Raw genomic sequence first — 16,234 nt, 5'->3', positions numbered from 1 at the left:
TAAAATTATCAATAAACACATATTCCTCCCTCTTTCCTTCACTCTTTCTTTCTTTTTTCTCAAAAAGAAACAGAGAAAAAGAAAGAAGTATTTTAAGAAGAAGAGTTCAAGAAAGGTTTCAATCTTACGTGCAAGTCAAAGAGGCGGCTCTTATCCTCCAACAGTCCAACTATATCATTAATTTATTATTAGGTCCACAAATACCAAATCTTCCATAGAACTCATATAAAATCCCCATTCACAGCCCTCATTCTTACACAAATCCAATTCAATCTCTATTTCTCTCTCTAAAGTTCAAGAAATCGAATTCATTTCTTCGATATGTCTATGATAATGGAAAGTTACAGTGTAGGTGGGATGTTAGTGAAAATAGGAATGTTTGCTCTTGTTCAAGTTCTCGTTTACTTAATCTTATCAAATTCTTCGAATATCTTCTCCAAAAATATGAGATCTTTAAGTATTAAATCGGTTGGATCGGCTAGTATTCGTCGGATTATGGGAGTTATTTCAGACACACCTCTTGGTGATGAAGTTTTTCCTTCGCCGAGGGGTCTGTTATCGCCACAACAACAATATTCTTCTCTATTAACCAATGATAATGAATGTACATCTTATTGAGTTATGTACTAGTTGACAAGTATTTAATTGAGTTTGTGCAAATTTTAATATTCAAATATTTTGGTGTTGTTCACATTGATTAATTTGTTTGATTCTAATTAGAATATTATTACCTACATATCCAGTATTAATAAGCAATAGAGTTCAATTATTTTTTAGACGTATAGTCTGGCAGTACACTAGATTTGACGTAAAACTCATTTCACTTGATTTGTGTTCCACTACTTGTTAATTGTTATAGTTGATATGGACTGAATTTCTAAAATTGAACAAATGGTAGTGAAGATTTTTAGAAAAGTATTCGAAAAATTGATCATTTATGCTAATGGAGTATCTTGCTCAATTTAATTAATTGACCAGTCAAATGTAGAAATTAAGACCTAATTGTGTTAGGATTTACAAAAGTTTGATTAACAAATCCAATTGATTTTTTTTTAAAGTTCAATCTTAATCAACCAAACCCCCAATTAATATCAATTCAGTATATTTAATTAGTTATAATTATGTTTTATAAAATTTGGAATAGTTTAACACAATTCTTAATACGTGTTTAACAAAATTCGCAACTATCCATTCATCAAAAAAAAAAAAAAAAAAAAAAATTCGCAACTTCAAAAAATTTGTTATGACGTACATGCGATCTGACTTCTGTAGTGTTCATTTAAAGGGCCAGCCGGGCAATAGTGATCGAGGCTAAGTGAAATCTGATTGGGAAGTATAATACTGTGGGCTTTCATATAGAAACAATTGCCCTGATCTCATATATTTCGTCCCAATTTGTTCAGCAGGGACGTATTGAAAAATGAGCAATTGGTTTAAAATATTTTCAATAACATTGATATATTTATAAATTATAATGTAATGTGTGAAGCAAAAAAGACAGTTCTAAGAGCGAACCTTATGAATTGCAACATCAGGTGCTAATGCTAGTACTTGATTAAGAACAACTTGTTTTTTTCTTGAGATGATCGGTAAGGTTTCTCCAATACGTTCTTCATCAGAAGTGGAATTTATGATTCTTTCCATTGTCAACCTGTAGTTGAGAGAAACCCGACTACACAGGCATGAGTACAATATGAAATTCTACCGATTCTCAATAAAATATGGTTGACTAACATAATTGTTCTCATGCATGTGGAGTCAATCTCTCAACCACACGTTTACAGTAGAAAGAAGGATGCTTTCTGCTTCTGATGACGAACCTATTGACGAAACCTTACTGATCCCAAGTAAACTATCCTTTTGATTTTACGAACCTCCTCCAAAGACGTAGTTGTTCCACCAGAGAATAAGGAGAAAAACAAAAAATCAAACTCATCTTGCTATTGTGTTGGGTTGTGTTATGACTTGAAGTTTCTTAACCCCCAACCTATTAATTTATACTCTGAACTATACTAACATGAATTATTCTCTCTAAACTCTTTTTTGTCTATTTATTGAATAAGTTTATAATGGAATGTCACATCTTCATGACCTATCAATTTACACTGTGAACAGTGAACTATACCAATATGAATTATTCTCTTACATGCTTTTTTTTCTATTTATTGAAGAAGTTCATAATGGAATGTCACATCTTCGTATAATCCTGCATGAGGATTAAAGTTTCCTACCAATAATCTCTTTAATTTTCATATTTGTTAAATAAACTTTTTTGGTGTAGGTAGCATCATTGATGGAACTATATCATAGAAGTAAAAGAGAAACGATATCTTTACGACTTCTGGCGTGTATGTGCCACAATTTTGATCATTTATATTTTGCACATTATGTACAAGTAAATGTTCATAGTCTAAATGTCCTCGATATAATATCAATATTTGGGCAATCACTCCTAAATGCTACTATAGTCTTACTGTTTTTTGCCTTTCTTCAAAGAACGTTAACCACGTACACGGAGGGCATATTATAGGAGGTGTTTGAACGGTTTCAGCACCAATAATGCAATGAAAATCATCTTGAATACAATTATACAAGTATTAGATTGAGTTAGGCAACCGGACCACATAAGTTTTATTTGATATGTGTAAGATAGAAATAGTATAAAAGCAGATGAGAAGGTGGGAGTGGGACATTCATTCACTCTTCCTGGGTGAGAACATCCTAAATCCGTCCTCTTGAATCCAAACAGGAAAGGAGTTGCTTGACTACCACAGGAAAAAATCAACCCCCGAAAAGAAATAAAGACTAAGAATTTCAAAGTGGGAAAGAAAAGGACAACTCCTTTGGACCTAGTCTCATGGGGCAAGTTTCCTGGGGTCCAAGTGTCTGAGTACTAGAGTTTGTGTTCGTCGAAAGCTACCTTTTTTTTGTAGTCTTTCGACTTTTTCTAAGATTGTTGTCAAGTGAAAGATAAATAACTTCTTGAAACTATTTGAACACGACGTTTCTGGGGAGACGCATCTGTTTATTATCATTAGACTAACTACCTAATCAACAAATGCATGAATATCATATCTAATTTGTGATAACTATCCTCTAAAATCTACCCATAAGCCAAGCACAAGTAAGGAAGACTCAAAATAATTTTATCCTATTAAATGATCAAACATAATTCTACGAAGCAAGTTGCACTATATGCTCGATAACATATCAATATTTTTGTGTTGACAAAAAATGGCATACGAGTCACCACTTGTCTATATATGTCCATTAGAATAAAATATAGAGATTATATCCTCTCTACTTATGGCTTTAGGGTACAGCAGAAGGGTCCACAATGACTTTCCAATTCCACCTTGGGAAGTAGGAACTATTGACCTGTTGGACACCATGCCTATCTATTTGCGACCAACGTGCCTATTCAAGCACAGCATGCCCACCATGCTTACTCTAGCCCAGCACGCCATCATGCTTATTTGCCTACAACGCCAACTTGTCCACTCCCCTAACATGCAACATAACATGGTTACTCATCTAGCACTCGCCTCGCATGCCAACATGCACACTTGCTTTACATGGGAGCGCATCAGCATGTGAACTCGCCCAACATGTTTTTTTTTTTTGAAGCCAAGGGAACCATTTCCATTAATAAGTGACAAAATCACATTGTTTACATGGATTGATACATCATTTTTATTTCTCTCCTATGAAAACTTCATGAGAGTTACATACCTTTAAATGCAAAGTGCCTCATAAAGAGAAAGAAATGGTACTAGACACAGACTCAATAAAATGACCCTAAAGGTCGAGAATGAGAAGACCCTAAAGGTCGTGAATGAGAAGACCCTAAAGGTCGCGAATGAAAAGACCCTAAAGGTCGACAAAAAGTAATACTAATACAAAAACAAATACTAAAATAACCACCATAGTCTTCATCGAAAAGTCGTCGCCGTCACTGGAAAAACCGTTTTCATCATCGGAAAACCGTCTTCATCGTCGGAGAACCGGCCCCATCACCGGAGAACCACCACCACAGGGAACCGCCGTCAATGCTACCACCCACTGCCCCATATCTTGATTCTTCTCTTGCCAAAATGAAACAATATCAAGAGAATTAATAATACCCACAAATCTTTGTTGTCTCATTTCTGAATTCTCAATCAAACCCATTTGTGTTTTCTTCTTCCAAACAGGAATCCCACCTTCTGTACACTTCCCAATTGCCAAAATTGCAGATTCAACCGTTTCATTCTCTAAAACTCAATCATCTCTGGTTTACCCACGGTTAGATCTCCAATAACATGGTATAAAAACACAGATGCCATTGTTAAAAACCCTTTAGAGTTTAGAGAAAAGGATTAGAAAGTTTTGAGAAGAGGATTAGAAAGTTTTGATTGATTGTTATAAGAGAGAATGAAGAAAAATGAGTAATAAGAGAAATCCACCTATGGGTTTTGGAGGATCAATGAAATAAGTAATGGGTTTGAATTTGAAAGATAGGTTTCGAGAAGTAGCAATTAGTTTGAGAAGAGGGCTGAGAATACCACCAGCCATGGCGAAGAAGAAGAAGAAATTAGAGTAATGCCCATGAAAAGTTTCTTCTTCCCTTCTAAAAAGCTATTTATTATTAGAACAAAGAAAAAGAGGAATCCGGCGAAGGGTCTTCCCTTCGCCCAACATGTTAGTGTGACCGATTGACGCGCTTGGTTGGTCAAGCCCAACATGTCAGCGTACTGAATCTTCTAGCTAATTAGCCTTATCCGAATATAAGTTATCAAGCATCCTCAATAACAATTAACAAATACCTATCATACTTGAGTCTCAGTCACCCACGTTTAGACTATTGAGTCTCATATCACGTCAAAGACTGGATATCACTTTTACAACGACTATATTTGTTTTGATTCATCGTACATGGTAGCTACACTACTCGTCGTACTCGAGAAATCGACGACTCTAGACATGTAGAAGTAGAGATGGCATGTTTTGAAAAAAATTTATGAACCATATGTATAAATAGAAAAAACGGTTTTCCTACCTTTTTTCTAACTAAATATTAGAACGAGTACAATCAACAACCGATTTGATTTTTGTCTTGGTAAAAGGAAAATCCATAAAATGTAAATCTCATGTAAAAATTATTTCTTTATTTATATCTTTTTAGAAATACGATATTATTTCCTTTTCAACTTAGAAATCTTATACAATATGTAAAACAATAAGGAGAAAATGACTTTTTAATTGTAAAAAGTAGGAAGAAATTTAACTTGTCAAAGGGGAGATCCAATCTCATCGAATTATCGAGATCATAGATATAAACTTTTGTCAAATAAATATCCGAAATAACGGTTTTTATTCTCCAAACTGTTACAACTTAATTTTTTTTTTTTTTGTTGAGAGGTTACAACTTAATTAGGTCACCTGGTCCAGGCGGGCGGATCATTGGACTCGGAAGACTCGGAGGCGAAAAAAAATCCTTTCTTTTCTTTTCTTTTGTTTTTCCTCACTAGAGGACAGTAATCAAACCCATCTCCTCCTCGGATATCATCCCTTCTTTCTCTCTCTCTCTAAGCTCCATTAATTTAACTTGATTCAGGAGGGAATTCGATAACAGAGAAATTCCATTAGCAATCAAAATGACGAGTTCATCGAAAACACTGAGAAAATTGGAGGTAGTATCTCCAGTTCCTGCAGATATTGATATAGCTAACTCTGTTCAACCTCTTCACATCTCAGAGATTGCAAATGCGCTTAATCTCAGTTCCAATCACTACGATCTGTATGGTAAATACAAAGCCAAGGTAAACTAACAAAACCCCATTTTTCTTCGTTCTCTCTAGATTGATTCAATTTTCAAAAAAAAAAAAACAAACATTTTTGGAGGTTCATATGATTTTTTGGGTTCATCTGAGAAAAGGGGGGGATTCTGGGTAAAATTAAGAAAACCCCATTTTTTGATTCTTTATTTATAGGTTTGGGTAATTGGTAATAAAGGTTTTAGTGATTTTGGTTTTGTTCAGGTACTTTTGTCTGTGATTGATGAGCTACAAGGGGCTCAAGATGGGTATTATGTTGTTGTTGGAGGGATTACTCCAACCCCTCTAGGAGAAGGCAAATCTACTACTACTGTAGGTCTTTGTCAAGCTTTGGGAGCTTATCTTGATAAAAAGGTAAAATTTATCCTCTTTTACTTGATTAAGGATATTTGCTTTTAGTGGATTTGGTCAGGTTAATGCATATTAATAAGTCCCTTGATTTATTTACGCGTTGTTGGGAGAAAGCTTTTTTTTTAAGGGAAAGCCCTCGATAACGAACTTGTTTAATGGATCTTATTAGAAATGGATGTAACTGGGGAAACATTGGAATAGTTTCTCATATAAAACCTTTGAGCTGATGTATTTTACATCTATCTTGTCAAAAGCCTCATATTTTACGCGCCGTGATAAGAGGACATATGTATGTGTGTGTGCGCGCGCGTTTGTGTGTGTGGATTGCCGCCCCACTTTTTGGTTGAGCGCTTTTTGTGTGAGGAGAGTAAACTCAACGTATCTTTGAAATGTTCTCTGTGAATTCAGTTTCCTGTTGGTTGCTCATTTCTATGTACCAAAAGGTTAACATGGCTTGCTTTGTATTATTAGGTTATGACATGTCTTCGTCAGCCATCTCAAGGACCTACTTTTGGAATCAAAGGAGGTGCGGCTGGTGGTGGGTACAGTCAAGTGATCCCAATGGATGAGTTTAATCTACATCTTACTGGTGATATTCATGCAATTACTGCAGCGAATAATCTCTTAGCTGCTGCCATTGATACTCGAATGTTTCATGAATCGTCTCAATCAGATAAAGCTCTGTTAAATAGGTTATGCCCACCAAACAAACAAGGAAAACGTACTTTTGCTGACATCATGTTCAAACGTCTAAATAAGCTCGGGATCTCCAAAACAAATCCCGAAGATCTTACTCCTCAAGAAATCAAGAAGTTGGTGAGGCTTGATATTGATCCTGAATCCATCACTTGGAGAAGAGTCATGGATGTTAATGATAGATTTCTAAGGAAGATTACTGTTGGGCAAGGGCCTGAAGAGAAAGGAATGGTAAGAGAAACTGGTTTCGATATATCGGTTGCTAGTGAAATAATGGCAGTTTTGGCACTTACAACTTCTTTAGCAGACATGAGAGAGAGACTTGGGAATATGGTGATAGGAAATAGCAAGGCCGGTGATCCAGTTACAGCAGATGATCTTGGTCTTGGAGGTGCTTTAACTGTTTTAATGAAGGATGCAATTAACCCTACTCTGATGCAAACTCTTGAGGGAACCCCAGTTCTTGTTCACGCAGGACCTTTTGCTAATATTGCTCACGGGAATTCATCAATAGTAGCTGATAAAATCGCATTAAAACTTGTTGGTCCAGGTGGGTTTGTGGTAACAGAGGCTGGATTTGGTGCAGATATTGGTACTGAGAAGTTCATGAATATCAAATGCCGATATAGTGGACTAACTCCTCAATGTGCTGTTATCGTTGCTACAATAAGGGCTCTAAAAATGCACGGGGGAGGTCCTGATGTGGTTGCTGGGAAGCCTCTCGATCATGCTTACCTATCCGAAAATGTTCCCCTTGTTGAAGCTGGTTGTGTGAATCTAGCCAGGCATATTTCGAACACCAAGGCCTATGGGGTGAATGTTGTGGTTGCTATTAACATGTTCGCAACTGATACTGAAGCGGAGATGAATGCTGTGAGAAATGCAGCAATGGCTGCTGGTGCATTTGATGCTGTTGTTTGTACCCATCATGCACATGGTGGAAAGGGAGCTGTTAGTAACATTTTCTCTGTCTATTCTTGTTTATCTGACTAAAAGAAGCACTTAGGATCTAGTTACTTAACGTGCTTAACGACAATCTTGTCACATGGGACACATGCATACGCGTTCTTGACCATTGAGATTATGTTAGCCCACTTATGCTGGTTGTTTAGTTGTAACAACCTAAGCCCCAATATTTATCGATATTGTCCCCTCTTTTCCCACCAAACCAAGCCCTATAGGTGCATGGTTTTGTTCTTGGAGAACGCTCCACAAGCTCGCCCAATAGGCCCTAACACTTGTTAAGCTTGAGCTTGCACCTATGGTCCAATCTCGAAACATTCCGTCGAGCTTGGGTCGTTACATGAACAAAATGTACGAAATTGTGGGGATTCAAATGCCAATACAGTCAACCTGACATCATATATTGACTATATCAGCTATCTGTAGCATGGTCTGGTTTTATGTCTCACATACACTCAACGAGATCAGGTTATATGTCTCACATACACTTAACGAAATCAGACTCCTTTGGTGATAAATCCATGATTCGACTAGCTAGCCCTATCACTTAATATTTACAGGAAATAGGATGAATGGTTCCAAAAGAAAAGCAAATCTGAACAATCTATGTACAGTTTGGATGTTATTGATCATCCCCAAATATAGACTTGGGCAGTGAGATCTGCTTGTTTTTCTACTTATGAATATTTTGCTCAAATTTTCAGGTTGACCTCGGTATCGCGGTTCAGAAAGCATGTGAGAATGTGACCCAACCTTTGAAGTTCTTGTATCCTTTGGACATCAGCATCAAGGAGAAAATAGAAGCCATAGCAAAGTCTTATGGTGCTAGTGGCGTCAAGTACTCTGAACAGGTAAACTATTCAACTCTTCTACCATTTCTTTCAATGATTTCACAATCTCTGTCTTGTTAATGGAGTTCTCACCATTCTAAAAAAAAAACTGAGTTAATTCTATATTGTTTATTAGGCTGAGAAACAGATTGAGTTATACAACAAACAAGGCTTTTCTGGTCTCCCAATTTGCATGGCAAAAACACAGTATTCTTTCTCAGATGTGGCATCTCAGAAAGGAGCCCCAAGTGGATTTGTTTTACCAATCAGAGATGTTAAAGCTAGCATTGGAGCTGGTTTCATTTACCCTCTTGTGGGTACAATGAGTACAATGCCTGGACTTCCAACTCGCCCTTGCTTCTTCGATATCGACGTTGACACCACCACCGGAAAAGTTCGTGGTCTATCTTGAATGGGAATTTTGACTCTCTAGCTGCATATTTATATGCTTGTTGTAGTAGCTCAAATGGTAAGTTCACTTTCTATATATGCATTTGAATGCATATATTAAGTTCAATAAGAGCTTTATCATTTTTGTGACAATAGTCTTTCGATTTTTGTTAAACTTTCTGCACTTCTCGAACTTCGTTAAATTTCGACACTGTATTGAACCAAATAATGAAATATTACGAATGCGAAGTTTCTTCTTCCTTCATGAATGTGAGTATGTGACAGTAAATTTTGGATCAGGAGTTCTTTTATATTTGAGTAATTTCTTTCTTTCTTTGAAGACAATGAATTCTGGTATTATTTAACTGCAAATTAGATTTATATCTTAACAAAAGTATTCATTTTGATACAGAAACCACTCCTAAATAAACTACAACTTAGCTTTTAGGTTTCTTTTTCAAAGGCTATGGGCCTAGACTTTGCAGACTCACTTTATGGATTTGGGTTAGGGTTCGATACTCGACTGACCAAGAGGACAACAAACACGTCCGAGTTCTATAGCGACGTACCCTACTTTTGGAAAACACGTCCCTGACATTTGAGAATTTTGAGATGGGGAACCCTAACCAAAGAGGACCATCAGGCATTCATTGATTTCAGCAGAGACTTGAAGTTGAAAATGTTGATAGAGAAAAGCTGGTTTGATGTTTAGGATTCAGTTTTGTGTCTTTTAGGGTTGTTGTATTCATCATTTCATATCTCACTTCTTCTCTTGCCAGGTCTAAATGGTTATTGTTTATACAAGCTTTTTCATCTTATTCTTGTTCACAAATGTCAGCCCAACTACTATTCCTTCACCTTTTAGTCTCGTAATCTAGAACTCCACATTAGAGGAATGACTGCTACTCTAACTGAGTAACTGTTATTGGTACAAGTATTTTGCTCTACCCAGTTTTTTTGGTCCATCCTTTTGAGGGTACGACAATCTGCATCAATATATCAGATACGTAGAAAAGTAAGAAATTGCTGCGACCGCAAGGTATAGTAAGAAATTGCGACCGCGAGGTATAGCAACATATGTTTAGGGCTATAAACCTGCGTGCAACTGGATTGTAAGCTCTGTATTTATTTTTTTGCAGTACTTGGGGTTTGATCTTAGGACCTATAGGTGAGTACCCAATATTTGGTTTGGGCAACCAGTAGAAAAGTGTAGGGAGAATATTTCGTATATACTTACTTTCCACCTATGTGTCGGTTTGAAAATGAAGACAGTTTCTATTGAGACATCCCTTCTTGATAGCCATGTGACCCCATATTTCCTTTTCAATTTATTATATTTTTATTTAATAAATTATTTTTGATTAAACTATAATAATTTCTTTTTTATGATTATATAGACAAATAGGTATTTTATTATCTCTCTTTTAATTGTTTATCAAACAGATCAAACTTTAGTCCGAACAAATACATATATGATTATGAGCATACCACTGAATCACTTTTTTTTGTTGTTGAAAGTTACCGCTAAATCACTTGGTATCTGTTTTATTTTTTGAATATAAAGAAATGCCTTAATATTCTAAATAGCATTTAAGTGAACTAACCTTAATATTCTAGCATTTAATCTCAATGATTAAGGTGAAGGGAATGAGGTGAAAAGGGGCCTCATTCAAGTATATTATTACCCTTTATGCCCTATGTCATATTTGGGTGAATGTTGTAATTGTAGAAGATTTTAGGTGATGTTTTTTTTTTCTAAATTGAAATATTGAGTTTAATTTTATCAAAATTCTATTTATCTTACTTGTTTAGGTTAGAGAGACAATAATGAACCAAGTTTTTTTTTTTTTTTTTGAGAATTCGACTACGGTCTACGTTAGTCGTTACAAGGCATAGATGCATCATGGAGATGTAATGAGCACGATAACCGCCTAATTTAAACTGAGAATGAAAGAGGCCTAAAACCCGACTACGAAAAGGTTGAAAGCCCGACAAATTATTACATTATTCATAACCTAAATTACATAGAATAAATCTTAATGGCAACTGCTTCCACTGAAATTCGACCCCACGATCTCATGGTCTTAAGAAGGGTGTCCAACCATTATAGATTGAAATTGAATTGGATAAAAAACAAACAACACCCTAGTTTGAGTCGGTGATGGTTGGGATTGAGTTGGGATTTGAATTAATGGAGAAAGGATTGAAGTCTTCTTTTTCTTTTGTTGGAGACTCTCTAAAATGGTGGACTAGAAGAGAAGAAGACCCCATGACCCCCCACCCAACATAAATACAAAGCAAACAGATGAGTAGTACGAAACAACTAGAAGACCCCACATCCTCTAAGCTCTAACGTTAGTATCGTCTAGTACCACTCATCTCTGTCCACTCTCACCATGACTATTCTCTCCACCACAATTTCGTCGGCAGAACCATTACCCTTCTGTCATTTTTCTTTTTTCCTTCTATTCACACTGAATCTCCATGACAAGCAAATAAAAACGGAAGTAAACAATTACACATACGACATTTACGTGGTTCGGTTAATGAAGCATACTCTACGTTAAATAATGACGCAATCATTATTAAAGAAAAATAAAATTACTTGGTTTGGTATTTGTAATTAACTAAAATTGTAGCTCTCATTTTAATCGTCTTCCTGAAACTAACAGTAGGTACACTCTTTACATTAATAACAACTTCTTATAAGATCAAACACACATAAAAAAATGGATCACACTAAAATTTCGGACGGACTTAAATAATTTTTCAGGCCATCAATTAGATCAGATATCGATCCATATTTAAATTGTTTTCTAATAACTATTTAAAAAAATTTTGTCATCGGTGTTCATCTTTTCTATCATAAGCCAGACGGAGATTCTATGCCATTGTTTATATTTGATGTAAGATGATTATAAACTTGTTTTATCAACATAGAAATTCTTTTTCTTCTGAGTACCTATCTTTTTCAACAAAAAATTCAACGAAAAGAAAATCGAGTATCTATATCTTTTTGAATTCAAATAAGGCAATATTCCAAACAATCTCAACGGAGTTTAAGGCATTAAAGTCAGTGGTGATTACGTAATTTATTGCAAAAAGTAAGGGTAATTGTATAGAGACAAGTTTACCACAATCGTCACTTTTTCTTTCCTAAATCATCTCAAATTCCAAACCGTTCGTCCTCTTCTCCTTCCAAAAAGAATCAAAACCCAATATACTCTGTTTCCTTCTCTCTCTCTCTCTCTCTCTCTCTCTCTCTCTCTCTCTCTCTCTCTCTCTCTCTCTCTCTCTCTCTTCACTTCCCTCCCCATTCTCTAGAGTTTTTTTCTTCACTCTTTCTCTCTCTAAAAATCCGTCATGTTAGATGTGGCAAAAAAGCATATTTCAACAAGTGATGGGGGAACTACAACAACCCTTGTTTCTGACCTAAAAAATCTTTCCTCTGTTCTTAAACCAAGAAGAACAATGCTTTTTGCTTATGGTTTTACATTTGCTTTTGTTATTTTTACTGCTTTCATTGCTTTTAATCCTTCTTCTAAATTCTCATCTCCATGGTTTAATAATGTCTTTTCTTCTTCTTCTTCTTCAACCTCTGATTCTACTTTTAGATCTCAAGTTCCTTCTTTTCTTACTTACTTTTTCCCCAATTCTTCTCAACCCACTTTACCATTACACTCTAATTTCACTAAATCAATTAATGGGTCTTCTTCCTCAAGTAATTTAACGGATGTTAGATCATCATCAAGTAAACCCAAATTGAATTTGACTCTGATTTCACCATCTCCTTCCCCACTACCACCACCATCTGTTGTAAAACAGAGTAATGTCAGTACTAATTCTTCTTCTTCTTCTCCATTAATTGGTTCTGTTAATTCTGTTAATAATACCAGTAAGAAGGAGAATCCCAAGAAAACAGTTGAGGGTTTGTTGAATTCATTAATGAATTGTAATTTATTTAATGGGAAATGGGTAAAAGATGATTCTTATCCACTTTACCAACCTGGGTCTTGTCCACATATTGATGAATCATTTAAGTGTCTTCTTAATGGAAGACCTGATAAAGATTATCAAAAACTTAGATGGAAACCCAATGATTGTGATCTCCCAAGGTAATTTCTTCTTCTTCTTCAATTTCCACTTTCAATTTTAGTTATACTGTGAAAAAATTTAGTGAAATTGATCAATTTGGGTTTGTTTTTTTTTTTTTTTTGCTAATTCAGGTTAAATGGAAGAGATATGTTAGAATTATTAAGAGGAAAAAGATTAGTTTTTGTGGGTGATTCTCTAAATAGAAATATGTGGGAATCATTAATTTGTATTCTTAGAAATTCTCTGAAAGACAAAAGCAAAGTTTTTGAAGCATCTGGTAGAAGAGAATTCAGGACTGAGGGTTTTTACTCTTTCATTTTTAAGGTATATTTTCTCTTTTTTTTTTTGTTGAAACAAGGTATATTTTCTCTTTCTAGTAGTCTTTGGACTTCAAATTTCAATTCAAGTTTCAATTTTTGAGTATGTTTGCTTTTGTTAATGATCTTAACTCTGTGTTTTTTGTTATGGGTTTTGATGATTTATAGGATTATAATTGTTCAATTGAGTTTTTTCGATCTCCATTTCTTGTTCAAGAATGGGAAATGCCCGATACGAATGGAACGACAAAGGAAACACTTCGACTTGATTTAGTTGAGAGATCATCTTCGAAATATAAAGATGCAGATATAATTGTTTTCAACACTGGACATTGGTGGACTCATGACAAAACTTCAAAAGGGTATCATCTATTTACTAGTTTCTCTTTTCTATCATGTGATATTTCATACATATATACATATGCTTATCGGGACGAAAACTCCAATTGAATTTGTAGGAAGGATTACTATCAAGTGGGAAACAAAGTATTTGGATCACTAAACGTCGTTGAAGCATTTCACAAAGCTCTATTGACATGGGCGAAATGGGTTGATGTTAATATCAATCCTCACAAGACCCTTATTTTGTTTAGAGGATATTCAGCTTCACATTTCAGGTACTCGAATTCTCCTCTCTTCTTTATGAGTACATTTCTAAGTTTGTTATTTGATTTCAATCGAAAACCATTATGAATTCTCGATACCCTTTTACTAGTTTTTGTTTTTAGATTTTGTATCTCCAGTTCATTTCATTATATCTGAAAATCGGAAAAAGGATGAAATTTGATGTGTTATGTTATTGTTATGGTATTTTAGTGGTGGACAATGGAATTCCGGTGGAGCATGTGATAGTGAGACTGAGCCAATTAAGAATGAGACTTATCTTTCGGCTTACCCGCCGAAGATGAGAGTGTTGGAATCAGTACTAAGCGAGATGAAAACGCCTGTGACATATTTGAATATAACAAGGATGACTGATTACCGAAAGGATGGTCATCCGTCGATATATAGAAAGAAAAATTTGCCAGACGAAGAACGAAAATCTCCATTGAGGTATCAGGATTGTAGTCATTGGTGTCTCCCTGGAGTTCCTGATTTATGGAATGAGATTCTTTATGCTGAAATCTTAATCAAACACAACCTTCAACAACAACAACAACTAAGGCAAGAACAAGAGCAGAAGCAACAACAAAAACAGAAGCAACCATAGGTATATAGAGAGTAAAACAATATGATTCTTAGACCATTTTCTTAATTATTTATTGCATTAATGTGCATAACTTGGAGAAGATCCAAGAAATAGTGTTCTCCAAGAGTAGACTATAGAGGAGAGAGAAAGAGGTGAAGTGGGTGGTGTTCATTAGAGAGAGAGAGAGGGAGATGGGTGGAAGCTGTGAATAAGTATTCTATTTGTTTATGTATGGGGTATGCTAGTCTGGCTCTTAAGAGCTTTAAAGTTATTTTGAGTTTTCTCACTCTATTCCACCCACCCCATTATAAAATTAGCCTTGAGGCTCCAAGATTGTAAATCTTCTTATTTTTCTTTTCTAATAGATGAAAATGATGTTGCATATACCTTTTCTATTATGATGATTTGATGCAACTTTTATGTTTATCTAGTGTTATTTTATGCCGTGATCATTTCATTTAGTATTATATTTCAAATATATAGTTGAACTTCACCGACAGTATGAAAGCATAATCTGAAATGATCATATTGAAGGAAACAAAATTATAGAACGTGATAGACTACTTTACAAATTAAACTTCAGTAATTTACACCATTTAGTTGGAACACGTAAAATTATTAATAAAAAAAAATGACAATGAAATTTGTTAAATCATGTCTAATCGACATGATGGCACCTCTATATGAAATTCTTACTCAAATCATTAGGTTTGGATACCAACAAAAACCTAGGGGTCACAACTCACAATAAACACTCATGTGATCTCATGGGAAGATAGCAATTGGATCAGCCATTTCTTATGATATAAGCAAGTATGAATTATAGCAAATAACCATCAAATAAAGTAGCTAGTATTTGATGTTGGTATGTACTAAGCTTTGTCTTCTACTCAATTATAGAGGTTCAAGGCTTTTGATGAAAGTAGCCAACCACATAGTACTTCTTTTTTCATTTGGACCTACAGATGGCACATGGAGGATGAAAATTAAGTTATTTAGTTCACTTTCATTATTATTTTTTAAAGTAGTTGGAAATTTGACCACTTTTTGATTAAATCAAACACACACTAATCTTCATACTTAGTTATGAAGGTTAAACAATAACTACTATAGTTTAATCTCTAGAATCAATCACTACCAAGTTCTCATGCTCAGTTCATGCTTAAGTATGAAGCATGTCTCTTTACTTGGGTTTAGACTAGTATTTTGAGTGGGTTTAGTTCTTAGAGGGAGAATGAATGTGGGATATGATTTCCTCTTATCAAACTAGGTCGGAAAAATAGTATAAAAATAACATCAACAATATTCTACACGAGACATATCTCGACTGAATCCCGGCCAAAAATTTTGTATATTTGATTATCCGAAAGTTAGAGTAGGAAAGTGATGGTACTTTTTCTTACTAAATCTTGTCTGTCGACATAATGGTCGCGATTCAATCGGGGTACCTTAAAGAATTTTCAACAAAAAGTAAAAATCTTGTCTGTCGACGTAATGGTCGGGATTCAATCGGGGTACCTTAAAGAATTTTCGCAAATATTTAATGGGCACCAAAAATGTAACTATATGCATCCTTAAATTTGGGGC

General features: G+C 35.0%; 3 protein-coding genes across 3 annotated transcripts; all 3 read left to right on the top strand.

Moving 5' to 3' along the window:
• Positions 1–75: 75 nt before the first annotated feature.
• On the top strand, positions 76–691 carry LOC147545739 (uncharacterized). Its single transcript, XM_086635074.1, has one exon. It carries the CDS (start codon positions 322–324, stop codon positions 616–618), a length of 297 nt encoding a protein of 98 aa, XP_086491200.1. The 5' UTR covers positions 76–321; the 3' UTR covers positions 619–691.
• A 4,611-nt stretch (positions 692–5,302) lies between these two features.
• THFS (10-formyltetrahydrofolate synthetase) lies at positions 5,303–9,345 on the top strand. Its single transcript, XM_086632738.1, has 5 exons — positions 5,303–5,801; positions 6,021–6,170; positions 6,639–7,814; positions 8,531–8,677; positions 8,793–9,345. Exons 1-5 carry the CDS (start codon positions 5,637–5,639, stop codon positions 9,066–9,068), a joined length of 1,914 nt encoding a protein of 637 aa, XP_086488864.1. The 5' UTR covers positions 5,303–5,636; the 3' UTR covers positions 9,069–9,345.
• Positions 9,346–11,972: 2,627 nt separating this feature from the next.
• Positions 11,973–15,031, top strand: LOC147545737 (protein trichome birefringence-like). The gene is made up of 5 exons (XM_086636273.1): positions 11,973–13,161; positions 13,273–13,465; positions 13,627–13,820; positions 13,917–14,075; positions 14,275–15,031. Exons 1-5 carry the CDS (start codon positions 12,410–12,412, stop codon positions 14,666–14,668), a joined length of 1,692 nt encoding a protein of 563 aa, XP_086492399.1. The 5' UTR covers positions 11,973–12,409; the 3' UTR covers positions 14,669–15,031.
• Positions 15,032–16,234: the final 1,203 nt, after the last annotated feature.

Source organism: Eschscholzia californica, unplaced genomic scaffold (genome assembly GCF_041429995.1).
Source record: "Eschscholzia californica isolate CP2 unplaced genomic scaffold, dmEscCali1.0.p SCAF_4, whole genome shotgun sequence".
Lineage (NCBI taxonomy): Eukaryota > Viridiplantae > Streptophyta > Magnoliopsida > Ranunculales > Papaveraceae > Eschscholzia > Eschscholzia californica.
Note: the sequence above shows the minus strand (reverse complement) of the source record. Positions and strands in the feature narration are given on the sequence as shown.